At 41.1% G+C, this 27,250-nt stretch overlaps 2 protein-coding genes across 6 annotated transcripts in view; one reads left to right on the top strand and one right to left on the bottom strand.

The window, feature by feature from the left end:
• TANGO6 (transport and golgi organization 6 homolog) overlaps positions 1–27,250 on the bottom strand; it is a 195,019-nt gene that overhangs the window by 157,709 nt on the left and 10,060 nt on the right. For 4 of the 5 annotated variants that reach the window (XR_009256223.1, XM_058709291.1, XM_058709293.1 and 1 more), the window contains exons 2-6: positions 20,537–21,177; positions 17,394–17,510; positions 14,624–14,765; positions 8,688–8,824; positions 5,251–5,413 (exon numbers count right to left, since the gene is read on the bottom strand). Coding sequence is in view for 4 of the 5 variants with exons in the window: in XM_058709291.1 (XP_058565274.1) it covers positions 5,251–5,413; positions 8,688–8,824; positions 14,624–14,765; positions 17,394–17,510; positions 20,537–21,177 (1,200 nt within the window). In the remaining variant the exon portion in view is untranslated. The remainder of the gene's footprint in view (positions 1–5,250; positions 5,414–8,687; positions 8,825–14,623; positions 14,766–17,393; positions 17,511–20,536; positions 21,178–27,250) is intronic. The other variant, XM_058709292.1, reaches the window with a different exon arrangement.
• LOC131500069 (ragulator complex protein LAMTOR1-like) lies at positions 2,996–4,754 on the top strand. Its single transcript, XM_058708802.1, has 3 exons — positions 2,996–3,002; positions 3,520–4,014; positions 4,741–4,754. Exons 1-3 carry the CDS (start codon positions 2,996–2,998, stop codon positions 4,752–4,754), a joined length of 516 nt encoding a protein of 171 aa, XP_058564785.1.

Genomic DNA, 27,250 nt, shown 5'->3' with positions numbered 1-27,250 from the left:
GATCAGCACTGAATAATGTATAGAATTGTTCAATCAGTACTTGTACACCCAAAACTAATACAATACGGCATGTTAGCTATATGGAATTAAGATTTTAAAACTTAATAAAAAAAGTATTGAGAGCTCTTTTAGATTTATTTAGACATACAATTTTATTAAATATCATTCCTTATATAAGCTATATAATTGGGATAAACAGAGTAAGAAATTCTGAACACTTCACATTTAAAAAGTCCAACTCTTCTGAAACATTTCGACACCATTACTGATATCCACATATTGCCATAATATACTGAACTCTGTGCCACCAAGAATGTAGGTGATGTGAAATTTCTTTTTTTTTTTAATTTTTTTTTTTTTAACGTTTATTTATTTTTGAGACAGAGAGAGACAGAGCATGAATGGGGGAGGGCCAGAGAGAGAGGGAGACACAGAATCGGAAACAGGCTCCAGGCTCTGGGCTGTCAGCACAGACAGAGCCCGACGCGGGGCTCGAACTCACGGACCGCGAGATCGTGACCTGAGCCGAAGTCGGACGCTTAACCAACTGAGCCACCCAGGCGCCCCTCTTTTTTTTTTTTAAACGGTATTTATTTTTGAAAGAATGAGTTGGGGAGGGGCAGAGAGAGGGGAGAAAGAGAGAATCCTAAGCAGGTTCTGTGCTGACAGCACGGATCCCAGTGTGGGGGCTTGAACTCACCAACCGTGAGATCATGATCTGAGCTGAAACCAAGAGTTGGACGCTTAACCAACTGAGCCACCCAAGTGTCCCTGATGTGAAATTTCTTAAAAGTTCACCACTCTAGGGGAACCTGGATGGCTCAGTCAGTTAGGTGTCTGACTTCGGCTCAGGTCATGATCTCATGGTTCATGGGTTCAAGCCTCACATCAGGCTGTGTGCTGACAGCTTCAGATTCTGTGTCTCCTTCTCTCTCTGCCTCTCCCCCGCTCATGTTCTGTCTCTCTCTCTCTCTCAAAAATAAATACAAACATTTTCTTAAAAAAAAAAAAAAAAAAGGTCACCACTCTACTATTGTCTTCACAGTCTTTTCCTAAGTCACTGACATCCATTCTATGAGTTTTAATGCTCATTTGCAGGCACAGATAATGCCATGATTGCTACCTGGCCAACAATAATTGTGAGATACATCTCGATACCAGAATTGTTAAAATGTGAAAAATATTTCCAAAATTCACGTTTTTTGTTTTGGGGTTTTTTTTGTTTGTTTTTTAAGTAGGCTCCATGCCCAATGTGGGGCTTGAACTCACAGCCCTGGGATCAAGAGTTGGATGCTCTACTGACTGAACCAGCCAGAAGACCCCCCAAAATTAAAGCTTTTTTATGTTAAAAACATGTGCACCTTAGAATTGATAAAATATGGTAATTTATCATAATTGTCACATAGTCTTAAAAATGTGATACAGTATGAAAAACAAAATAAGAAAGCCTGTATTTTAGGGTTTTTTTTTCCCCCAGTGGCAATGATGGGGCTGTCTATATAAAACCAGTCAGACTATCATACACACTTTTTGTTATCCGGACACTGTCAATGCAAAACATGTAGCTGGTGTTACGAATATAACCTAACATATGAAGAAATGTCTGGCAAATAGATGTCCAATAGGAATGAACAATGTCCAGGACAATAATAATTGATCCACAAATGGAATGGATCTAGTTACCCTAAGAACAGTGCTCTTAGACCAGTGTTCAAACTTGAACACACACCTGAATTACCCAGAAGGGCCTGTTAAAACACAGATTGTTGGGACCCACACCAGCATTTCTGATTCAGTAGGTCTGAGGAGAGCCCAAGAAGTTGCATTTCCAATAAATTACCAGGTGATGCTGATGTTGCTGGTCCTGGGGCCACACTATGAGGACCACTGCCTCAGACTACAATACCTAATTCATAGATTAGGTATTAGACAAGAGAATAGATTAGTAATGAGGTATACTCTTAATACATGAAATTAGAGAGCACGCAAGTGGGGGAGAGGGACAAAGGGAGACAGAGAGAGAATCCCAAGCAGGCCTCGCACTTAGTGCAGAGCGCAAGGCAGGACTCAATCCCACAACCCTGGGATCATGACCTGAGCCAAAATCAAGGGTTGGACACTCAACTGACTGAGGCACCCCTTGAGCATTTTGAAGCATATACTGGATCTAGACTAGGTTTCTATCAAATATGTAAAGAAATTTAAACTATTTACTCAAATACCATGTTTAGTTCAGGCCGATCCATGGACATATATATATATATATATACACACACATACATGTATACATATGTATACATATGTATACATGTATATATGTATATATATATAACGTTTATCACACCTGAATAATCAAAAATTTCACTTCACCAGATTCAATTTGGTGAAGTTTTACTATGCACAAAAATTAGACTTTCTTTATCCCTGCCCACCTCACCCCCACTACACACACCCAGGAAATGTTTACTACAGATGACTTCTTAAAAAAGTCTACATAGAACTAAATTTGGTTTAACCATAACATCAAACTTTTTCTTCATTTAAAACCTTGGAACTACTATCTAGAAAGGTTTTTTGTTTTGTTTGTTTTGTTTTTTTTTTAACAAAGAATGTTGAAATAATATTCTGCATCCAAGCATTAAATTCAGTAAACTGTGGGGGAAAAATTCAGTCAAGTATAAAAACATACTAAGGCAGGTGATGAGTTGGTACAATGTCAATCTTCTAAGACATTAAAACAGAACTAAACCCACCAGCCAAATACGGGAAAATCTGAGCATCAAAATGAATGATAAGAGGGGAGGCTGGGTGGCTCAGTCGGTTAAGTGGCCGACTCTGGACTTTGGCCCAGGTCATGATCTCGCTGGTTTGCAGTGACAGCGCAGAGCCTGCTTGGGATTCTCTCTCTCCCTCTCTCTGACCCGCCCCTGCTCTTGTGCATGCACTGTCTCTCAAAATAAATAAATAAATATTTTTTAAAAAATGAATGACAAGAATGTTGGGTAACTCACTGAATAAAATCTTAAAAAAAAAAAAAAAACTTAAAAAAAGAGATGAGGCAAGGAGAAAGAAAAGCTTTTCTTTATAGAAGAATAGCAACCTAACAAATTAAAATAACAAAGAAAGTAACCATTTTACTGGCAAGAATCATCAATGGATACCAAACCACAGCATGAAAGACTTAACAGGAAACAGGGCACACAGTCTCAGACTATCATCCCACAGATTACTTATTAATTACAGAGAAAGATATGTTAACAATGGAGAAATCAGGCTACTAATGAAATGATCAAATTTAATATCACCAGAATGGGATAAACTGATTACGTGTGCCCCCTAATCCAATGGAGATTGAGAAAAAATAGTCATCCTATGGAATATTGCTGCTGAAATGTTTACCCTGGATCTAATCATGAGGAAACAATTAGACAAATACAAAATGCACAACGTTTTGTTACCGAGGCTCTTCAAAAATGCCATGGTAAGGATGGATGCCTTCCCTCCTCGGCGTGGTCTGAGCGCCCAGCCTGACCCCAGCCCTGGGGTGCCGCTACAGCAGCGAGAACAAGGACTGGGACCAGGACGGAGAGGAGCGGAAGCTGCTGCTGGACCCTAGCAGCCCCCCTGCCCAAGCCCTCGACGGAGCTGAACCCAGTTCCCACAGCCTGCCTTCCGCTCACACTGACGAGCAGGCCCCGCTCTCGTCCATCCCGGCTAACACAGCCGGCAACGTCACCGAGCCTGCTGAGGGCTCCCAGGGCCTCCCAAGGCGAACAGCAGCACCAGCACATGGAGCTGGCAGGCAGTTCAGCGCCCACCTGGCTGTGCTGAGCAGCAGCCTGACCCGCGGGAAAACGCAGCTGCCGCTGTCCTCTCACACCAGCCAGCCCCACCAAGTGCCGGCCGGCGAGCCCATCACTTCTCCGACTTACAGCTGCTGGTGCCTACAGTGCACTTTCTCAGGTCTGAGTGGTTGCAAAAGAGGAGTTGGGGGGCGCCTGGGGGGCTCAGTCAGTTGAGCATCCGACTCTTTATTTCAGTTCAGGTCATGATCTCACGGTTTGTGAGTTTGAGCCCCGAGTCGGCCTGTGAACTAACGGAGCCTGCTTGGGATTCTCTCTCTCCCTCTCTCTGCCCCTCCCCTGCTCACGCTCTCTCTCTCTCTCAGAATAAATAAACATTAAAGAAACATTTTTTTTTTTAAAGGAGGAGCTGGATGTACACTTTGGCATCCCATGAAGAGAGGGATCCTTGGACAGACCTTTTTCTCCTCTCTTCACCTCGTCTCCACCCTGTCTCCCTTGGCCCCCAGCCTCACTGTGACTCAAACAATACCCTAACTTACTACTATTCACAGAGAAAAGTATAGAGGAGGAGAAGAGTGAGGTTGAAAGCCTGAGCAAGTGAGGATGGAGCAAGGGAGGGGAGAATCATTTGGGACTGGCCTTAAACACCCTGGCCAGGGGTTGGGGTGGTCAAAAGGTTAGGGCCCGGTAGGTCTTCACTATCTCTGGGAGGGTGGAGGTACCACTTTGAGGGTGATCCCTAGGGAACCTATGGGGGCCCCCTTCACACCCTTTCTCTTGGCCTCACTCCTGTCCTCTCCCTAACTTGGTGTTCACATGCACCTCACTAAGGTTTGTGACCAGGGTCCAGATGAGCTTGAATTTGAATGAACTGAGTTTGTCCTTCTAACACCTTGGGTTTTTACATGTTTGGGGTTTTACGGTTTTGTTTCAGCTTGTCACTCTTGATAAAGGAAGTGTATTCATCTGGGGAAAAAAACATCATGGTGAAAAACAAACAAAAGGCTAGGGAACTATTCTACATTAATGGAAACTAAAAAGATATAAGTAAATGCAATGCAGGAGTCTTCACTAGAATCTAGACTTAAACGAAAAAATAACTACAAAGGAAATTCTTGAGACAATTAGAGAAATTTGAATCAAGTCTGTATATCAAATGACATCTGCAACTAACAAGCGCTAATGCACATGTTATAAAAAGAGAGAAAGATAAAAGCGAATGTGGCCAGAATATGAGCAGCTGGGCAATCCAGGTAAAGCGTACAGGGGTGCTTCAAGGTACTTTTCTTGGAATTTACGTGAGGTGGATCTTTCAAAGTAAAAAGTTGGGGAGAAAAGAAAGCAAAACTGGAGACAATGAAGTATGACAGACTTCAGTCACTGAAATCTGAAACACTGAGGAAGATCCCTGAGAGGAACACAGCCACCAGACTTCCCCCTTTACCTGCGGTGTTTAAACATCGATGGAGGGGGGCTAGCACCGGTTCAAGCAAATACTTCGAAGCCAATTGTGGGCGTTCTCTCGACATGGTTATAAAGGTAGTGGTGGCAACTCTCTGAAACTGTCGCGCTGTCAATTTATCTTGAAAGTGAAATAAATCTAGAATCTACAAGAAAAAGCACATAAAGGTAAATACAAGACTCTTTGCAAGGACTATTACATTTAAATAAAGAGAAAGCGGTATTTCTTTAAGCCAAAAAACAAACTTACTGCAATAATACTGATTCAACAGAATTTTTTTTTTTAATTTAACAACCCAGTATCAGCGGTGTGAAGAACCGAAGAGGCCATGCTTCTACTAAATAATGTCATCAAATTTATAAAATAGATGTTCATTATAGAAAATTTACAAAATAAAGTTTTAGGAAGAAAAATCATCCTAAATCACTAAAACATTTATGCCGGGATATTTTTGCCGGGATATTTCTTTTTTTTTTTTTAATTTTTTTTTCAACGTTTTAAATTTATTTTTGGGACAGAGAGAGACAGAGCATGAACGGGGGAGGGGCAGAGAGAGGGGGAGACACAGAATCGGAAACAGGCTCCAGGCTCCGAGCCATCAGCCCAGAGCCTGACACGGGGCTCGAACTCACGGACCGCGAGATCGTGACCTGGCTGAAGTCAGACGCTTAACCGACTGCGCCACCCAGGCGCCCCTTTGCCGGGATATTTCTGTATAATTTTTTTCTTTTTAATTATTAAGGCCTCACTTAATATTCAGTTTTACATATTGTTGAAATCTTCTCATATTGTAAATTCCTCAAAAATATTATATTGAAGCTGTATGTAAGAATTTATTAAATTATTCCCTAATATCCAGACAGTGAGTTTTCTCTCAAAATTTTGCTATCATAGTACACCTAAAACTACTATAACACTGTATGTTAACTATACTGGAATTAAAATAAAAAACTTAAAAAAAATTTTTTTTGCTATTATAAGTAGCATGACCAAATGAAATTTCTGGATCGAGGCATATAAATATATTTAGGATCTGAAGAGCCTGTCATGCCTGAACTATCCCAGAAAGGAGTCTATTTTATTCTCAAAGATAAACATAGATCTCCTGTGCCTATAAGTGGTTCACCCTAGTATAAACAGCCAATAAAACGTGCATTTCTCTTCCTGACTTAAAAGTGAGTCTTGTACTTTTTTGCAGACAGGAGTATCTTCTGTCCAAAAATTGTATGTGACCTTTGACAGTTCCAGAGAGAGACTCAGCACGCGTGAAAACTGTGACCTGTTTCATCATTTTGTTATGAACCAAAACTGTAACTACTAGATTCAGAAAATACTTACTCATCATTGCAAATGCTAACTTTTTTCTGTAGGAAGATTTATATTTAGTATTTTTCAATATAAGATCTTTGCATTGTGATATTTTGTTCTCATGCATGCCTACCCATGAGAACCCTTAAGATAAGTGTAACAACTGAATGACCTTCACTCCAAAAGGTGTGGGGAATACTGATTAAGCAAACTCCTTCCACATTTTCCATATATAAGATTAGCAAAAAAAAGGAAATTCTTGTAACACATTGGGTAAGCAAAGGTGTGGGAAAACAGATACATAAACAATATCAGTCAAAAATTTAAATGCACAGGGGCGCCTGGGTGGCGCAGTCGGTTAAGCGTCCGACTTCAGCCAGGTCACGATCTCGCGGTCCGTGAGTTTGAGCCCCGCGTCAGGCTTTGGGCTGATGGCTCGGAGCCTGGAGCCTGTTTCCGATTCTGTGTCTCCCTCTCTCTGCCCCTCCCCCGTTCATGTTCTGTCTGTCTCTCTCTGTCCCAAAAATAAATAAAAAAAAAAACCGTTGGGAAAAAATTTAAATGCACATACCCTTTGAACCAATCATTTCAATTCTAGGGATTTTTCCTATGGCAATATTTGCATGTGTAAAAAATCTATAGATATTAACTGTAGCATGGTTGGTAGCAGCAAAAAATGGAAACAACTCAACGTCCATTAATAGGAGGCTGGTTAAATAAATTATGGTACATTAATATGGTGAAGTACTATGTACCCATGAACAGAATGAGGCAACTCAGTAGGAAATTATCTCCTAAGTACATTGGGGGTGTTTTGTTTTTAATTTTGTTTAATGTTTATTCATTTTTGAGAGAGAGAGAGAGTGCTAGCGCTTGCAAGAGCAGGGGAGGGACAGAGAGAGAGGGAGACAGAGGATCTGAAGCAGACTCTGTGCTGACAACAGAGACCCCAATGTGGGGATCAAACCCATGAACTGACAGATCATGACCTGAGCTGAAGTCAGATGCCTAACCGGCTGAGCCACCTAGGCGCCCCTCTCCAAGGTACAATGTTAAGAAGCAAAACGAAGGGGTGCCTGGGTGGCTCAGTAGATTAAGCGTCTGACTTCAGCTTAAGTCTTGATCTCGCAGTTTGTGGGTTCGAGCCCCACATCGGATCTGTGCTGACAGCTCAGAGCCTGGAGGCTGCTTCGGATTCTGTGTCTCCCTCTCTCTCTCTGTCCCTTACCTGCTTGCGCTGTCTCTCTCTCTCTCTCTCTCAAAAAAAATGAATAAAAAACGTTAAAAAAATTTTTTTTAAAAAGAAGCAAAATGAAAAACTACGTGTAGCATGTTATCATTTGGATAAAAATTAGAATATATATACGTACATAGACACATAATTGTATATACATTAATACACAGAATATCACTGAAAAATAAACAAGAAATTGGTAAGAGTGACTACCTCTGAGGGACTAGAAAACAGAGATGAGAAGATTTGTTTTTCTGTTTACTCTTATGTGCTTTTTAAACTGTATACCATGTTAATTTACCGTGTTTACTTAATACCAGTTTTTTTTTTTTAAACTAAAACCACACAGAAAAGATAATGAACACAATGAAATTTTAGTTTCATATTCCAGCTCTGAAAGCAAGCTGAACATTTAACAATGGTGAGGCGTTTTTAAACCTAACAATTAGGCGGGTCTCTTTCACAGGTGTTTATTCACTTAATTCACGAGCCTCCTCACTGAACAATAAACTTAAATATTATATTTCTTTCACCTCCACATTAGATGGGGCGCCTGGGTGGCTCAGTCCCTTGAGTGTCCGACTCTTGATTTCGGCTCAGGTCATGATCCCAGGTTATGATCGAGCCCCATGTCGGGCTCTGTGCTGAGCATGGAGCCCTGCTTAAGATTCTCTCCCTCTGCCCCTCTCCCCCAACTCATTCTCTTTCTCTCTCAAAATAAATAAATCAACATTAAAAAAAAAAAAGCAAGGCCCCTCACTGAACAATAAACTTAAATATTACATTGCTTTCACCTCCACGTTAGAGAAACATTAAATGTCATTTCCATGAATAAGCAGATAATCCTCAAACAATGAAAAGAAACAAAACTGTTTACCTGGGGGCAGATATCTCTATAGTAATCCTCTGGTGAAAGAGACTGCTGGGGACAAGAGGCCAGGATCTTTGCAATCAAGTCACACTTCTTCCAGTCAGCAGCCATTGCCTCTGCATCACTCCCGCCAGCCGCCCCAGCTGTCAGAGATGGACAGAGATGTCAAAAAGTCATTACTAGTTCCCCATATGTGGTCCTTAAAATTCTGGCGTAAACGTGTTTTTTCTCTACTGAAAACTGTTTATTTCTTTCATAAGATAATCTACCCCTCTGCATTTTCCTTTCGATGTTGGTTTCTGCAAAGTTAAGAGGAAAAAGTAGCAGCTTAATCACGGTAATGTTATTGTCCACATAATTTGAATACTAGCTTCCTCTCAGTGCTTATTACTTTTATTATTATTTGATGATGATGATATGATGTCTCTTTATATGCAGCATGTCAATAAAACTGCTTTAAACCAAAGCTATGCAGTAACAGGTACCAGATTTACCTTACCACCCTAAATTATTGGAAAACTGGACAAAATATATAAACAACGGTTTTCAGACACTGGACAACAGGCGACCCAGGACACTGACCCCTGAGAGAAAAAAACAAACAAGGTGAGCCCCATGAATACCCTAGCCTACTATCTAGAGAAAATTTTAAGGCCTCAGTACAGGAAGGCAGAGCCGAAACAAAGTCTGGCATCTTGAGTTAAAGAAACCTAGTTTAGAGTCCCTAGTTTAGGAAGGCCAAGGCAGGTAGAATTTTCAGGATAAAATACCAGAAGGGAGGTATGTAAAGAGAGAGCTCCAAAGATCTGCACAGGAGTCCTCTTTCAAACCTTTGGCAGACTATAACCTATGCATATGTGCAAAAAACAAAACAAAACAAAACAAGGCTGGGGCAAGAACCACCAATAAGAAGTAGGGGGAAAATCCCTTGAGTTCACACAGGGCTGATGCTCTATTTTGGGGGTTTTTTTGTTTGTTTTTTTCAGTTTTCTTTCTGTATAATATCATTCCCACTAGTGAGCATGGAAAGGCCTCCAAATATGCAGAGCATCAAGTAAAATCTCAGAATGGTTATGCCTCAGGAGTGCAGCCAAATTACTTCAGATTAAAGGCTACTCTAGACCCACAGTAACAAAGCTTAAAAGCCAGGATCAAAAGGATCAAACTGCTTCTAAGAAAATCAACTGCATCCCAGCATAAAGCCTAACAAAGAAATACAACAATATCTAGCAACCAACAATATAAAATAAATTTCCAATATCCATTCAAGAATTTCCAGGCATATGCATACCATGGAATATTATTCAGCCATAAAAAGGAATAAAAGACTGTTCACGCTACAATATGGATAAACCTCAAAAATGTTATGCTAACTGAAAGAAGTCCAACAAAAAAGAGCACATATTGCATGATTCCATTTGGATGAAATATCAAAAATAGGCAGATCCACTGAGACAGCAACTAGATCAGTGCTTACAAGGGGCTGGAGGAGGAAAGAATGGGGAGTGATTACTAATGAGCATAAGGTTTTGTGGGGAGGAAGATGGTGCAAATGTTTTGGAATTATATTTTCATAATGACTGTACAACTTTGTGAATATACTAAAAAACACTGACATGTACTCTTTAAAAAAGTGTATTTATGGTATGTGAATAACATCTCAATAATAAAAAATTAGCAGGCCTGCAAAGAAGCAAGAAAGTATGAACCATAATCGGAGGACCTATCATAGAAACAGACCCATTAAAACAGAGATGACAACATTAGGAAACAAAAACACTAAAACAGCTAGTATAAATGCATTCCCTATTTTCAAAAAGGCAAAGAATGATCATGATGCTGAAATAAATGGAAGATATTTAAAAAGACTAATATTGAACCTCTATTAATGAAAAAGAAAATACGGGGTGCCTGGGTGGCTCATTCGATTAAGCCTCCAACTCTTGATTTTGGCTCAAGTCATGAACTCACGGTTCGTGGATTCAAGCCCCATGCTGGGCTCTGTGCTAACAGCACAGTGCAGAGCCTGATTGGGATTCTCTCTCTCCTCTCTCTCTGCCCTTACCTGTACTCTCTCTCTCTCTCTCTCTCAGAATGAATAAACTTAAAAAAAAAAAAAGAAAGAAAGAAAGAAAGAAAATATCTGTAATGAAAAACTCACTGGATGGGATTAACAGCAGATTAGACCCTACAAAAGAAAATATCAGTAAAGCTGAACACAAAGCAATAGAAATTAACCAAAATTACACAGAAAGAAAACTGAAAAACAAAAACAAACAAAAAAAACAAAAAAGAAAAAATAGAGCATCAGTAACTTGTAGGACACATTATAGTATAATATTAGGTATAACTCAAATTCCAAAAAGAGGGCCACCTGGTTGGCTCAGTTAGTACAGCATGTGACTCTTAATCTCTGGGGTCATGAGTTTAAGCTCCATGTAAGGGGTTAGAGTTTACTTTTAAAAAAAGTTAAAAAGAAAAAAAGAGAAGAGAGGATAGAAAAATATATTGGAAGAAAATGTCTGAGAAACTTCCAAATATGATGAAAACTATAAATTCTCACCTCTAATAAGCCCAAGAAACATGAAGCAGAAGAAACATGATAAAAATCACCCACACCAAGGAATATCGTAATCAAATATCTAAAAACCAGTGACAAGGAGAAAAAGCTTAAAAGCAACCAGAGGAAAAAAGATATATCACATAAAGAACAGAGAGACAATGATGACACCAAAAACATTTTCAAAAAGGAAGATGAAATAAAGACTTTTTCAGGAATTCACTGTCAGCAGATCTGCACTACAAAAAATGCTAAAGTTCTTCAGGCAGAAGGAAATTTGAATTAAAATTCGGATCTACACAAAGAAATGAAGAACATCAGAAATGGCAAATGTGTGAGTAAATATAAACTGCTTCAAACCGGTTTTGAGAAGAAACAAGATTTAAATAGATAACAAAAAATATATACAAGCATAAGTAGAGGGGGAAAAAGCTCATGGCAAAAATAGGGTTCTAAGTGTCTTAGAGCAGCTCTCCAATTTGCATGGCCTTGGGTGAACTCGAACTTTTCTTTGGAAAAAAGGATGCAAGGACCTATTTGCATGTGGCAACTTCTCGCAGGTAACTGATAATTTTTCACTTCATTGCCCCTAGAAGCCAATGCCAGCAGAACTGGAGAGGCAACATTACAGGCACTCTAGACCACATCTATCAATGTCTGCCAACCACTCTGACCTCACCTTTGTCTGACAGGACCAACGTACATTTACCATACTAGAAATGCAATGTCGAGACTGATTCTTCTGTCTCTCTTCTTCCCTCCTCACACATCCAGTCCTTCATTAAGTTCCAGCAATGCTACTTCATAAATACCTCTTACAGTCATTCATTTCTCTCCATTTCTACTGCCACTGCATTGATCCAAGCCACCGCGATCTCTCAGATGACACTTCTTACCTGATCTCCCTGGTTCTGCTCTTACCCATCCCATTCTTCACAATACATCTAAAATGTAGATTTGATCATGCCTCTCTCCTTTGTTAAACCTTCCAATGGTTTCTCGTTGCACTCAGAATAAAGATCAATGCTCTACCCACACTGAAGCCTCCTCAAAAACACTATGCTTTTTCTTATACCAGTTTCTTCATATGTGCTATTCTCTCCGCCTGTTACTCTTCTCTCACTTTTTTAAAAAAAAATTTTTTTTTAATATTTATTTATTTTTGAGACAGAGAGAGACAGAGCATGAACAGGGGAGGAGCAGAGAGAGAGGGAGACACAGAATCTGAAACAGGCTCCAGGCTCTGAGCTGTCAGCACAGAGCCCGACGTGGGGCTTGAACTCACGGACCGTGAGATCATGACCTGAGCCGAAGTCGGACGCTTAACCGACCAAGCCACCCAGGCGCCCCATCTCACTCTTTAATAAAGTCCTACTCAGTCTTCAGGGTTCAGCTTAAATGTCATTTCCATCAAAAAGACACTAAGTGTGTGGTAAACTGTCACATCAGCGATAGGAAACAAATGTGCATGGGATACGCGAGATAAGGGACTAAGCACAAAAGAAAGGCAAAGGAATCACCAGGATAAAGGTGGAGGGAGATCCTAGCATGTCTGCTATGTGAAAGATAACTAGTCCAGATTAGAGAAGACTCAGAGAGAGATGTCTCCAAGAAGATCAAACCAATAGAATATCAGGTGTATTTGAACATCTTGAAAGGAGACTTACACAACTGGAAGGGAATTTGAAAACAGATTAGTGAGACATACATGAAACACTAAGCAGACAAACAAAAATGGTATTTAACTGCAAGAAGTACAAAAGTTGTGTAAAAAAGAAAAGTAGTGGGGTGCCTGGGTGGCTCAGTTGGTTAAGTGTCCTACTCTTTATTTTGGCTCAGGTCATGATCTCATGGTGGTGAGATTGAGCCCCTCGTAGGGCTCCATGGTAGGCGTGGAGCCTGCTTAAGAATCTCTCCCTCCCTCTCTCTCTGTCCCTCCCCATGTGCATGTGTGTGCACTCTCTCTCAAAAACACTAAAATTGAAAAATTTTTTAAATTTAAAAAGTAGTCATGGCATACCACAGAGCTCAGCTGTAAATAGTAATAACATAGTTAGAAGAATACAAACCCCAACTATTGATCTCACCAAAATTAAGACATGAATATTTAGGAGATAATAGTATGCCTGGGGGTGGTGGTGGTAGGGTTTTGAAAGAGAACAAAATCCTCTTCCACACATGGTGAGAAGTTGATAGATGAAGCCTAAAACTCAAACATTAAAAAGGCTCTGCAAACACCTTAATGGTAAAGACCAGAACAAACTCACTAAAAGAAGTCAAAATGCTTGCTTCTGAGGCAGGGAAATGGACAGGAATGTTCCCAAGGAATGACTGCTATTTTTCTCCATTAGCCTTGTAGACCAATTTGACTCTTTAAACTATGTATTTAAAAATATAGGGTGCCTGGGGCGCCTGGGTGGCTCAGTCGATTGAGTGTACAACTTCAGCTCAGGTCATGATCTCGCGGTCTGTGAGTTCAAGCCCCACGTCGGGCTCTGTGCTGACAGCTCGGAGCCTGGAGCCTGCTTCAGATTCTGTGTCTCCCTCTCTCTGACCCTCCCCCGTTCATGCTCTGTCTCTGTCTCAAAAATAAATAAACATTTAAAAAATAAAATAAAATAAATATAGGGTGTCTAGGTGGCTCAGTCAGTTAAGCATCCGACTCTTGATTTCGTCTCAGGTCTTGATCTCACAATTCGTGAGATCGAACCCCAAGTTGGGTTCTGCACTGGCAGTACGGAGCCTGCTTAGGATTCTCTCTCTCCTCTCTCTCTGCCTCTCCTCTGCTCGTGCATGCTCTCTCTCTCTCAAAATAAATAAACTGTTAAAAATTTTTTTTCAATATATAAATTAAAAACTACTACCATGCTTAGCATGATAATCAACATTTTTCTATTCATGAGGACTTAGAGAATATAAATGGGGAAATAATCTACAACTTCATCCCACAGTAAACTTCCGTAAGGTCTTTCCAGCTACAGAGAACTGTCTTGGATTTTAAGTCCTGAGGTGAAGTACTCATAGCACCCTGGCACAAAGCCCTCTCCCATGGAGAATTTCACATTTGCTTTTGGGTTTTACTTTAACGTTCTGCACAATATTTTCCCCTGATATTATAAGTTATTTGAAACAGCCAACAATATTATTCAAGAATGTGAACAGTCTATTTTAGAGAAATAGTCTGTTTTAGAAAAATGGCAAGAAAATGAGTTTCTGTGATAAAGAAGCTCATTAAGGTTTAATCTCCAAATCTAACCTCTTTAGTCTCTACAAAGGCATCTCAGTCTGAATCAGGTTTTATAGTCCAATGCTAAAGACCAATAACTCACCCTGACTCAAAGGAAACTGGATACCAAAGTAACAGAAGCATTTTATTTCTTACCACCTGCTCCTTCCAGAATGCCCCGGACTACTGCCTGAACACCACTGGGTTTCATCAACCTTTCGGAGAGCAGCTGCCCACATAGACGCCGAAGCCAAGCTGGGGCCCGACACCTAACTTGTGTCTTTTCATCTGTGCAGGACTGAAAATGGGAAAGTATGAATTGAATGTCAGTGAAATAGACAGGACATGTAGAAATTATTAAAATATATAAATATATACTGAGTCATACTGACAATAAACAATGTGATAAAGAGACTTCTGAAGAGCAACATTTTTTTCCAAAAAGACTCTCTTCTACAAAATCTTCTTCAGCATCACCTTCTAAGAAAGTAGAAATGCCATGAAACTTCCCATGAAATAACAAGTGAAATTGCAAACTCAGAAATACACAAACACACAAATGAATAAAATACAGATTTTAGAGGGCTACCTGGGTGGTTCAGTTGGTTAAGCATCTGACTCTTAATTTCGGCTCAGGTCATGATCTCACAGTTTATGAGATCGAGGCTCACATCAGGCTCTGCACTAACAGCAAGGAGCCTGCTTGGGATTCTCCCTCTCCTGTCTCTCCACCCTTCCCCCACCTCAAAATAAATAAACTTTAAAATACGTATATAATATAAACATATACACTTATTTCTTTTAGAATTAACATAACCAGTCTCTGAATGCAGTCCTTCTAATCAAATTTGGCCTCCATATAAGAGTCCTATGAACATTACTCACCACCAGGAGTATAGTTCATGACAGTATGAGGACATGCTAGTCCTTGCCTCCACGGTCTCAGCTACTCGGACTCTGTGGCACGGCAGTTTCAAAAAAGAGTTGAATTTCTTCAAGCACTCCTTTTGGAGAGCTCTGCGGAGCCACCATGAACACAATGGACTTGGGGGTCTTGTTTTGGGTCTAGAATGTCAACTATGTTGCTGTCAACCATGGCACTGAACTATGTGAACATAAAAATTAGTGACAGACACATTTAACCCTAACTAGTCTGTCCTCTTTTATTTAAGGAGGACTAATAATTACCACTTATTGAGAGTGTTATGATTTGCCAGGTGCTATGTTAAATACCTGCTACATAATCTCAAAAGAGACTTGCAAGGAGTTACTATCCAATCGGTAAGGAAACCGAGGGATGGAAACATTCACTAATTCACACAACTGCATGCTGGTGTTGAATCCCAGTAGGCTGACCACCAGAGCCTTGGCTTTTTGCCACGCTCTTATAATGCATTTGGTTTTATCTGGCAAACTGTGGAGTCATGCAGAGAAGCAGAGCGTGAGGCCAGAGGGGCCCAACAGGAGGCGGCAGTAACATTCTAGGGATGAGATGAAAATGACTTCATCAAAGAGGTATCTTTGTACCCAGCTTCAGCTAGTTCCTGACCTACCACTAATTCCCTTGGCTCCTCACTCTTTACTCACCTACATCCAAAACTAAACGTATTGCTAAATGGTTACTCCATCTACATTATCAGATTAAAACATTTCAGAAAATAATTATTTTTAAGGAAAAAAGGAACTATCTTATGCCTAGCAGGATATATACTATTATGTTTTTCAAACAAAGGAGGTAAAATTAGTCCCAATAATGGCCCTAATTTTAATTTCTTGACTACAGATATTCCATTCAAAGAATAAGATGTCAGGGGCGCCTGGGTGGCTCAGTTGGTTAAGAGTCTGACTCTTGGCTTCAGCTCAGGTCATGATCTCGCAATTCGTGAGTTTGAGCCCCACATCGGGCTTCATAGTGACGGTAAGGAGCCTGCCTGGGATCTTCTCTCTCCTCTCTCTGCCCCTCCTCTGCTCCTACTCTCTCTATCTCTCTCTCAAAAGAAACTGTAAAAAAAATTAAAAATAAATAAAAAATAAACAAAGAATAAGATGTCAAAATACTTCTACCAGAAGAACGTACTGTCAAACAGCCCCCACCCCCAAAAAAAAAAAAAAAAAGAGTTCTAGGGTTCCTGGGTGGCTCAGTCAGTTAAACATCCAACTCTTGATCTTGGCTCAGGTCTTGGTTTTGGGGTCATGGGTTCGAACCCCACATTAGGCTCTGTGCTGGGCATGTTCTGCACTGGGCATGAAGCCTACTTAAAAAAACAAAAAAAAAATTTGGGGGGAAAAAAAAAGAGTTCCAGTTTCAGAATGAATAAAATATATGTTAAATAAAATTGTCATATTCCAGTCAAAAACAATTTTTTAATAAATAAATAAATAAAATGACCACATTCCTGGGAAGAGTGGCCATCATTCCATTAACAGAAAAATGCTTACAAATTATCCCAAGGGGCAGAGTACCTGGCTGGCTCAGTTACAGCATGTGACTCTTGATCTTGGGGTTGCAGTTTCAAGCCCCATGTTGGGTATAAAGATTACACGAAAGTAGAATCTTTAAAAAAAACTGGGGCACAGTCAGTTAAGCTTCTGGCTCTTGATGTCAGCTCACGTCATGTTCTCAGGGTCCCACGATGGGCTCTGTGCTGGGCGTGGAGCCTGCTTAGGATTCTCTCTCTCTCCCTCCCTCTTTCTCTACTCCACCCTCCGCCACTCATGTGCTCATGTGTGCCACTCATGCACACGCACACTCACTCTCTCAAAAAAAATTACCCTAAGGGTTAGGGTAACTTAGTTTTACAAAAATCACTGATTGCTCTAGAAAATTAAATAAGACTCAACTAGATTAGTGCATTGCCCAAGAGAAGACAACATTCTGCACATTATCATTAACGATTCACCCACAAGAGTCCCCAAGTCTGAATACCTGGGGTGGTCCTCCCTGGAGGATAAGTAATTCTCGGACTGCTAAGGGTTGATACACTTGATCCAAGATGTTTCTCAAGGCCTCCCTAGAAAAGGTTCTTTCCTCTTCCGTTAAAACCTAAAGGAAACACAAACTGAGCTTTAGCAGGCAATAGAAGGTAATGCTTTACAATACTGTACAAAAACACCGAGGAGAGGAGAGGGGGGTAGGCTTCTTTCCCCTCTTGACTCCCTTCCACATGGAGGAAGTTACAATACTGAAACTCTCCTGGCCCTCTCTCCATCCCCTCACTCACCTCTGGGCAGGAGATCTTGGGCACCTAACTTATTGGTGAGTTTGGAAAAACTTACTTATTGGTGAATGTTGGCATGTACCACTTAGCTTGTTCCTCTTCTGTGTCTTGGGAGTAAGTACACGTTCTGCCCCGCTCCTCCTTGCTGGACATTTTACAGAGGCATAGCCTTGCCATAGGGCAGAAGGTGCTGCCGTCCTCCAGCAGTCCTTACAATTGGGTGAGGAGGAAGTGTGTCTAACTTTGGAATGCACTGTTAGAAAGCCCGACTGTCTCCAACACTAAGCCATATCCCTGGGGCACCTGGGTGGCTCAGTCGGTTGAGAGTCTGACTCTTAATTTCAGCTCAGATCATGATCTCAGGGTCGAGAGCTTGAACCCCACGTCAGGCTCCACACTGAGTGTGGGAGCTTGCTTAAGATTCTCTCTCTCTCCCTCTGCCCCTCTTCCTGGCTTGCGTGCTTGCTCTCTCTCTCTCCCTCTAAAATAAAAAAAAAAAAAAAGGGGAGCCTGGGTGGCTCAGTCGGTTGAGGGTCCGACTTCGGCTCAGGTCATGATCTCACAGTCTATGAGTTCGAGCCCTGCGTCAGGCTCTGTGCTGACAGCTCAGAGCCTGGAGCCTGCTTCGGATTCTGTGTCTCCCTCTCTCTCTGCCCCTCCCCTTCTGATGCTCTGTGTTCTCTGTCTCAAAAATAAATAAACATTAAAAAAAAATTTTTTTTAAAGAAATAAAATTTAAAAAAATTATTTAAAAAAAAGGCTATATCCCCACCTTTGCACTTAGGAGCAATAGCGGTGACAATTTGAGTTTTCATTTCACTGACTCCATTAACGGTCTTTTAATTCATTCAGAAGTTGGTCAGCAAAGAGGGGTTCTATTTGTTGGGTCCCCTTGAACCCAGCTGTCCCCTTTGGGTAACTCAGTGAAGCAGTCAGGGTCGTGCCCATTGCCAGGGAGCAATCTGAAGCACGGGCACTGCTTAGAGCAGCTCCTAGTGCTGGGACTTGCCCAGCTTCATAACACACCACTGTGTTTCCCCTTCTGTCAACCTCTTTCGCCTTCCTACTTGGTCCTTTCCGGGTGCTTTCCTTTTCTCCCTCCTGCTCGACACTCCGGGGCACTGCTTAGCCCCAGTAGTGGTAACAAGACCTTGCAGCCCAGAGCCCCCTCAGAGAAGTAGAGGCAGCAGGCACGGATGGCAATGTCCATCACTCATACCCTGTACTAAGAGCACAGCACACTGCTCTCCATAACAGGAAGCCACCAGGGAAGCTCATAATTTCAGGTCACTGCTCAGATGATATAGCTTTTAGACAAATGTTTATGAACATATGCAGGAGAGAGAACAGAGAAGGGAACAAACAGAAAAGAAACAAGTTTGGGGGCATCTGGGTGGTGGCTCAGTCGGTTAAGCATCCGACTCTTGGTTTCAGCTCAGGTCATGATCTCACAGCTCATAAGTTCAAGCCCCGCATCAGGCTCTGCACTGTCAATGCAGATTCTCGCGCTCTCTCTGTCCCTCCCCTGCTCACACAAGCTCTTTCTCTCAAAATAAATAAATAAACTTAAAAAAAAAAATAGGGGTACCCGGGTGGCCGAGTCTGTTGAGCTTCCAATTTCGGCTCAGGTCACGTTCTCACGGCTCGTGAGTTCAGGCCCCGCATCAGGCCCTGTACTGACAGCTCGGAGCCTGGAGCCTGCTTCAGATTCTCTGTCTCCCTCTCTCTCTGCCCCTCCCCTGCTCCTGCTCTGCTTCTGTCTCTCAAAAATAAATACATGATAAAAAAAATTTTTTTAAAAGAAAAGAAATAAGTTTGAAGGGTGACACAGAGAGAAATGAGGTGGGCAGGCATTGTGAATCTGGCTGCAGCGCTAACAAATTACCGCACACGTCAGCCACGCTGACTTTTAATACATTTGTATCTCAACAGCTTCTTCTGGCAAGGCTCCTATGTTGATGGTCCTCTCATGGGAGAGTAGTGATCCCTGCTATGTCGCACTTAGGAGTCCTGTCTCCTCCGTTAATGTCTTATGCTTCTGTAACCTCCACGGCACCTTTACAGTCCAGGTACCCAAATCCTTACTATGTCAGCAAAAAACAGCCACGTCCCCCTAACAGCTAATAATAACAACAAACAGCGTTTGAATTATACAGCATACCCTGTGCTTTACATATTTCATTTCATTTAATCTTCCCAAGAACTTAATGAAGGAGAGATGAATAGTTTAATACCGATATTAGTAGTAATTACTTTTTGATGAGCACTACTGAGGATGGGGTTCGGTACTTTATACACATTACCCTTAATCCTCACAACCACCTTCCAAGGCAGGTATTATTATACACGTTTTATTAAAAAGGAAACAGAAGAGGGGTGCCCGGGTGGCTCAGTCGGTTAAGCATCTGAATTCGGTTCAGGTCATGATCTCACAGTCCGTGGGTTTGAGCCTCGCCCTGGGCTCTGTGCTGACAGCCAGAGCCTGGAGCCTGTTTCAAATTGTGTCTCCTTCTCTCTCTGCCCCTCCCCCTGCTCTCAAAAATAAATAAACATTGAAAAAATTTTTAATTAAAAGGAAACAGAAGCTCAAAGAAATAGCCTACAGTAGTTGTTGCAAAATGACAAGAAGAAAGAGGCTATATGGACTGTCTAGGCATGCTAAGGACTGGCATCTAATAAATGAAGCCCCAGCCCTGTAAAAGATTCATTTATCCACGGATATGCTTTGACATTCAAGAGGAATTCTAGACCTTTCCAACAGCCCTTTTCCAAAGAACTAAGAGTTGTCTTTTATAACCACACACACAAATATTCACACAGACACGAAGACATGCACTCAATCTGTGTTTACCTCTTCCTCAGGTTTTAGCGGTTTTCTCTTGGTGGGGCAGAATCCCAGCTGACACAGACCTGCTGCAATATCCCCAAAATGGCGGCAGAAAATCAAGCTCCCCAGGGAAGTGTGATGCGCAATGTTCAGAAGAATCCTGCAGCTGGTGTAGAGTCTCCGGGTCGCATCGGGAGGAGCGCTCAGACACACCACATCCTGAACAACGGCGCCAAACGCGGTCCTGCATCTCAAAGGGACTCCCACACCAGGCACGAGATACGGGCAGACGCCGAAGGTGACTACAAACTGCAACACGGACTGGACAGTCTTCTGCTGTGAGATGCTAAGTGTATCTGGGCTCAGGGCAGGAGCAGCTTCCGGAGTCCTCAGGTTGGGTTTACCTGGACTGAAGTCAGCTGCAAGGTGGATCATGGTTTCCTTCAAGCACAACAGCAACAACAAAGTTTGAGAGGTAAAACTCCACGTGACATCCACAGAGTTTTGTGGCCATTCTGCCTTATCAGCAATTTCATCCCTTAGGAGTTTCAGTTTCTTCCAGTGCGGATCCTTCAGCAATTTGTCCTCCAAAGCAGACAGGTTGGAGCTTAAAGTAGCCAACAGGACATCATGTTTTGTGATCTGTAGTGAACCTGAATCCGATGCTTTTGAAGAAAAAAAAAAAAAAAAGATTATCTACCTGGGAAACAAACTGTACTCTATGTGGAATGCCTTGCCCTCTCCCAGCTCATCCCCTGGGGCCTGGCTCAGATATCATTGCCCCTGGAAAGCCTCCCCAAGTTGTGCTGCCCAAGCCTAGGCAGAATTCAAGACTACATCTTCTGCCTACCCACAGCACTTTGGGATGTAGTTAGAACAGGGTACCTAACATGGTTCATCTAGTTGGTTTCTATTCCCCGTGTGTTCTGAGGGCAGAGGCCATGTCTATCGCCTTAGTGGGCTTAAGTTGTAGGCAGAACAGAAAAATAAAAGGCTGAATAGTTACCACAGTAGAGTCATTCAAACTGTTCTAAGTGCCAGAGATAAACCACTGAATAAAACAAAGTCCCTTCCCTCAATGATACTTACGCTCTAGTGAGGTAGACCACAAAATACAGGCCCAAGGTGCAGAGGGATTCATTCAACCACCTCTACACCCAAAATATCTATTCTCACTGCTTCCCGACCCTTCTTAAAATGGTCTTTTCTGCCCTCTACTGATGAAGGAGTGCTCACATGCTCACAGCAGTAGCTGACATAGTTAACAACTCCCTCCCTGAAACGCTCTTCTCTCTTTTTTAAAAATGTTTATCTATTTTTGAGAGAGAGGGAGAGAGAATGTGGGGGAGGGGCAAAAAGAGAGGAGGACAGAGGATCCGAAGCAGGTTCTGTGCTGACAGCAGAGAGCCCAAAGTGGGGCTCGAACTCAGGAACTGCGAGATCATGACCTGAGCTGAAGTCTGACACTTTACTGACTGAGCCTCCCGGGTGCACGGAAACACTCTCCTCTCTCAGCTTCTGAGACACCTCAGTGGCCATCCTTCCAGTGCCTCCTCTGCCAGCTCCTCCTCTACCAGGTCTTTACATTCCCTGGGGCTTATCCTGAATTCTGTGCTCTCTTCAAGGATCTTCCCCAGGCCCATGTCTTTAAAAACCATCTATAAGCTAACCACTCCCAAATTTGTATCCCCAGCCCATGTGTACCCTCTAAAAGCCAGGATAAGTAAAAAGAAAATCACATCTATGCATAGTATAGTCAATTGTTAAAACTAGAGAGAAAGAGAAAGTCTTGGAAGCAGCCAGAAAAATATGACGCATTATATATAAGGGATGATGCTGTGAATGACCGTGAACTTACCACAAACAGTGACTGCTAAAAAGATGGTAGAAAAACATCTTTCAAGTATGACAGAAGAAATAAAATGTCAACTCAGAATTCTATATCTAGTAAAAATAATCTTCAAAAATGAAAGTGAATATATTTAGATCAATGAAAATCAAGAGAACTGACTTCCAGCAGACAAATGATAAAGGGAATTCTTCAAGCTGAAGGAAAATAATACTAGATGGAGACTGGGAACTTCAGAAAGGAATGAAGAGCATCAGAAATGGTAAATATGTGGATAAATATAAAAGACTAATTTTTTCCTCAATTTCCTTAGATACATATATATGTGTCTAAAGCAAAATTTATTTGAAGATTGTTTTTTTTTTAAGTAATCTCTACACCCAATGTGGGGCTTAAACTTACAACCCTGAGATCAAGAGTTGCACATTCTACTGACTGAGCCAGCCAGGTGCCACTCTAAAGCAAAATTTATAAAGTTTTATTATGGATTTATAACTTATGCAGATATAATAAACATGAACACTATAGCGTAAATCCCAAGTAGGGGAGGGGGAGCTATAAAATGACCCTGATAGTTGCAAGGTCCTTAAGTGTTATGTGAAGCAGTACAATATGAATTCTAAGCAGATTGTGAAAAAATAAGAACATATATTGCAACTATTAAAACACAGGACAACTATTAAAAACACAATGCAGAGGCACCTGGGTGGCTCAATCGGCTAAATGTCCAACACTTGATTTTGGCTCAGGTTATGATCTCCTGGCTCATGAGTTCAAGCCCCGAATCAGGCTCCAGGCTGATAGTGTGGAGCCTGCTTGGGATTCTCTCTCTGCCCTTCTCTCCCTCTCTTTCTCTCAAAAATAAATAAATACTTAAAAACAACAACAACAACAACAACAACAACAACAACAACAACAACAACACAATGCAGGGCTCAGTCTCTCCCTTTCTGCCCCTCCCCTGCTCGCACATGCACTCTCTCTCTCAAAATAAATAAGTAAACATTAAACAAAATTTTAAGGGGGCGCCTGGGTGGCGCAGTCGGTTAAGCGTCCGACTTCAGCCAGGTCACGATCTCGCGGTCCGTGAGTTCGAGCCCCGCGTCAGGCTCTGGGCCGATGGCTCGGAGCCTGGAGCCTGTTTCCGATTCTGTGTCTCCCTCTCTCTCTGCCCCTCCCCCGTTCATGCTCTGTCTCTCTCTGTCCCAAAAATAAATAAAAAACGTTGAAAAAAAAAAATTAAAAAAAAAAAAAAATTTTAGGGGCACCTGGGGGGCTCAGTTGGTTGAGCATCCGATTTCAGCTCAGGTCATGATCTCATGGTTCGTGGGTTCAAGCCCCACATCAGGCTCACTACTGTCAGTGCAGAGCCTGGTTTGGACCTCTCTCTCTGCACTACCCCCAACTTGCACTCTCTCTCTCTCAAAAGTAAATAAAACATTCAAAAAAATTTTTTTACCACAATGCAAAAATGAAGGTTATAGTTATAAAACCATAATAAAATGTTGAAAATGTAAATGAAAACAAGCAGTAAGACTTCAGAATGAAAGTTAATATATCTTCTAAGAGGCAAATTAGAAATGGGGCACCTTGGTGGCCCAGGGAGTTAAGTGGCCAACTCTCGATTTCCGCTCAGGTCATGATCTCACAGTTTGTGAGTTCAAGCTCCCTGTTGGGATTTGCACTGACAGCACAGAGCCTGCTTGGTATTCTCTCTCTCCCTCTCTCTCTGCCCATATCCCACTTGGGCTCTCTCTCTTAAAAATAAATAAATAAACCGTTAAAAAAAATTTTTTTAAAGAAGCAAATTAGAAAGGATTAAAATGGAATAACTAAAAGAGTGCTCAACAGTGCATTACTTATAATGCGCAAAATGAGGAATACATATCCAGTAACAGATTGGATGAGTAAATTGCAGTCTACCTATATCTAACATACTATATGTATGTATAATATTTATTTTGTTTATTGTTTATTGTCTCTTTAAAAACTAGAAAAAAAGCTGTTTGAGGACAGAGATGTTGCTCGTTTTGTTCACTGCTATATTCTCCTTGCCAGAACAAGGCCTGTCTGATATGTAGTAGCTGTTCATAACAAGTAGTTGTTGAATGAATGAATAATGGAATATTTGCAGCCATCAAGTAATGTTGAGGGACGCCCGCCTGGCTCAGTCAGTAGAGCATCTGACTCTTGATATTGGGGTTGTGAGTCTGAGCCCCACATTGGGTGTGGAGATTACATTAAAAAAAAAAAAGTTACATGGAACATTATTTAAGGCATACTCATTAAATATATTCTGAAGTGAACAGAGCATGAAACACTGTATGAGCAAAAGATATGAATAGTTTATAGAAAAAGAAATGCAAATGACTTCTAAAATATGAAAATATGATCAACCTTGCTCATAACAGAAAAGTAAATTAAAACTGTACTGAAATAGCACTTCCCATTTATCAACTGGCTAAAATCCAAAAGTTTTATAACACATTATGTGGCAAGGTTTTGGGAAATCACACACTCTCATACATTGCTCTTAGAAACTAAAATGGTACATTCCTGAAGAGAGCAATTTGGCAATATCTAGCAAAATTACGTACATAGTTAACGTTTGGCCCAGCAATCCTGCTTTTTAGGAATCTATACTACAGATAAATACATAGGCAAAAATGCAAAATGACATATACACAAGCTTATTCATTGTAGTGCTTCTTGTATTAACCTGAGACAACCCAAATGTCCATTAATAGAGAACTGATGAAGTAAACAGTGTATATCCATATAATGGCATGCTTGTAAAAGAGGAAGATTTCCATGAACCACTATGTAGTGACCTCCAAGACATAGTAAATTTAAAAGTAAGGTATAAAAGAATGTCTATCATATGCTACCTTTTGTGTAAGAAAGGGAGGGAATATAAAATACATTATTTGCTTTTATTTTCAAAAAGGCAGTGAAAGAACAAGGTAAAAAGTAAAATGAGTTGTCTACAAAGAGAAGAAAACAGTGGGGAGGAGCTAGGGATAAATTGATCTAGTTCTAGAGTTTTCATTTGGGGACCCTGTCTATGTTTTTCAAGTTAAAAAAACAATTAAATGAAAAATTTTTCAAAATAATTCCTAAAAATAAAACACAAACAAACCTAATAATTCTGTACGTTATGTCCAAAGTTGTCAAACTACTATCTGCAGGTCAAATGTGGCCCACCACCTATTTCCATAAATAAAGTTTGATTGGAGCACAGTCATGTCCGTTTACTTACATGTTATCTTGCTTTCAAGCTACAGCAGCAGAGTTGAGTAGTTGTAACAGAGACAAAGCCCAAAATATTTACTGTCTGCTCCTTTACAGAAAAAGCAGGCAAACTCCTGCTCTATACTAAGTTAGAGGCATAAACAGAGAGAATTATTTCAAGTGACTTGAAATATAGAACTTTAGGAGCACCTGGCTGGCTCAGTCAGTGGAGCATGTGACTCTTGATCTCGGGGTTATGAGTTTGGGCTCCACATTGCATGCACTGTATTCAAAAATAAAATCTTAAAAAAAGAACTTCATACATCCTGAGGACAACAAATAAAAATAGTCTAGGACCAGTAGGTTTGTTCATGGTGGTAATGCAGGATTTGTTATATTAAAATATTATATGCATGTGTGTGTTTATATATGTAAGTATATATAGGAAATAAATAATTACATTAATTTCACTGGAATCAATATTTTCAGATAAAAGAAATACAAATATTAAAATATAAAATATAGGGGCGCCTGGGTGGCGCAGTCGGTTAAGCGTCCGACTTCAGCCAGGTCACGATCTCGCGGTCCGTGAGTTCGAGCCCCGCATCAGGCTCTGGGCTGATGGCTCGGAGCCTGGAGCCTGTTTCCGATTCTGTGTCTCCCTCTCTCTCTGCCCCTCCCCCGTTCATGCTGTGTCTCTCTCTGTCCAAAAATAAAAAAATAATAAAAAAAAATAAAAACGTTGAAGAAAAAAAATAATAAAATATAGAAGAATGGCTAGGTGGACAAATATGTGATCAAGAAAGAATCTAGGTCATGGTATATGGGTTTTCACTGTAAAATTCCTTCTGCTTTTCTATAAGCTTGAAAATTTTCGGGGCACCTTGGTGGCTCAGTTGGCTAAGTGTCCGACCCTTGATTTCAGCTGAGGTCATGATCTCACGGTTGTGATATCAAGCCCCATGTCCGACTCCATGCTGAGCATGGAGCCTGCTTTAGATTCTCTCTCTCTCTCTCTCTCTCTCTCTCTCTCTCTCTCTCTCTCCCCTCCCCCCGTCCTTCTCTCCTGATCAGTCTTTCTTTCTCTAGAAAGAAAGAAAGAAAGAAAGAAAGAAAGAAAGAAAGAAAGAAAGAAAGAAAGAAAGAAAGAAAGAAAGAAAAGAAAGAAAGAAAATTTGCATAACAAAATGTTAAAAAAATTTAAACTCCATCATATTTCATTGTAATTAGAATATCAGTAAGAACTGGGGCACCTAGGTGGCTCAGTCAGCTAAGCACCCAACTTTAGCTCAGGTCATGATCTCCTGGTCCATGAGTTCGAACCCCACATCAGGCTCTGAGCTGACCATACGGAGCCTGGAGCCTGCCATGGATTCTATGTCTCCCTCTCTCTCTGACCCTCCCCTGCTCGCACTCTGTCTCTCTCTCTCTCTCTCTCTGTCTCTCAAAAATAAATAAGCATTAAAGAAAAAAAAAAAGAATATCAGCAAGAACCACAGATTTATGTTTTGGTTTCTGAAAACCCACAAAGTTCCTAGCTCTAATAATTGAAAAAGTCTGGAAGCAATGACATCAGGGGTAATGAATATGCTTATTACCCATATTGTGGTCTCTACCATTTCTCCTTAAAGAGAGCTGTTTTCAAGAACAGGGCAAGA

The sequence above is a fragment of the Neofelis nebulosa genome, chromosome 17, assembly GCF_028018385.1.
Source record: "Neofelis nebulosa isolate mNeoNeb1 chromosome 17, mNeoNeb1.pri, whole genome shotgun sequence".
In the NCBI taxonomy this organism is placed as follows: Eukaryota; Metazoa; Chordata; class Mammalia; order Carnivora; family Felidae; genus Neofelis; species Neofelis nebulosa.
The sequence above is the reverse complement of the archived record's forward strand: the minus strand, read 5'-3'. Positions and strand labels throughout refer to the sequence as shown.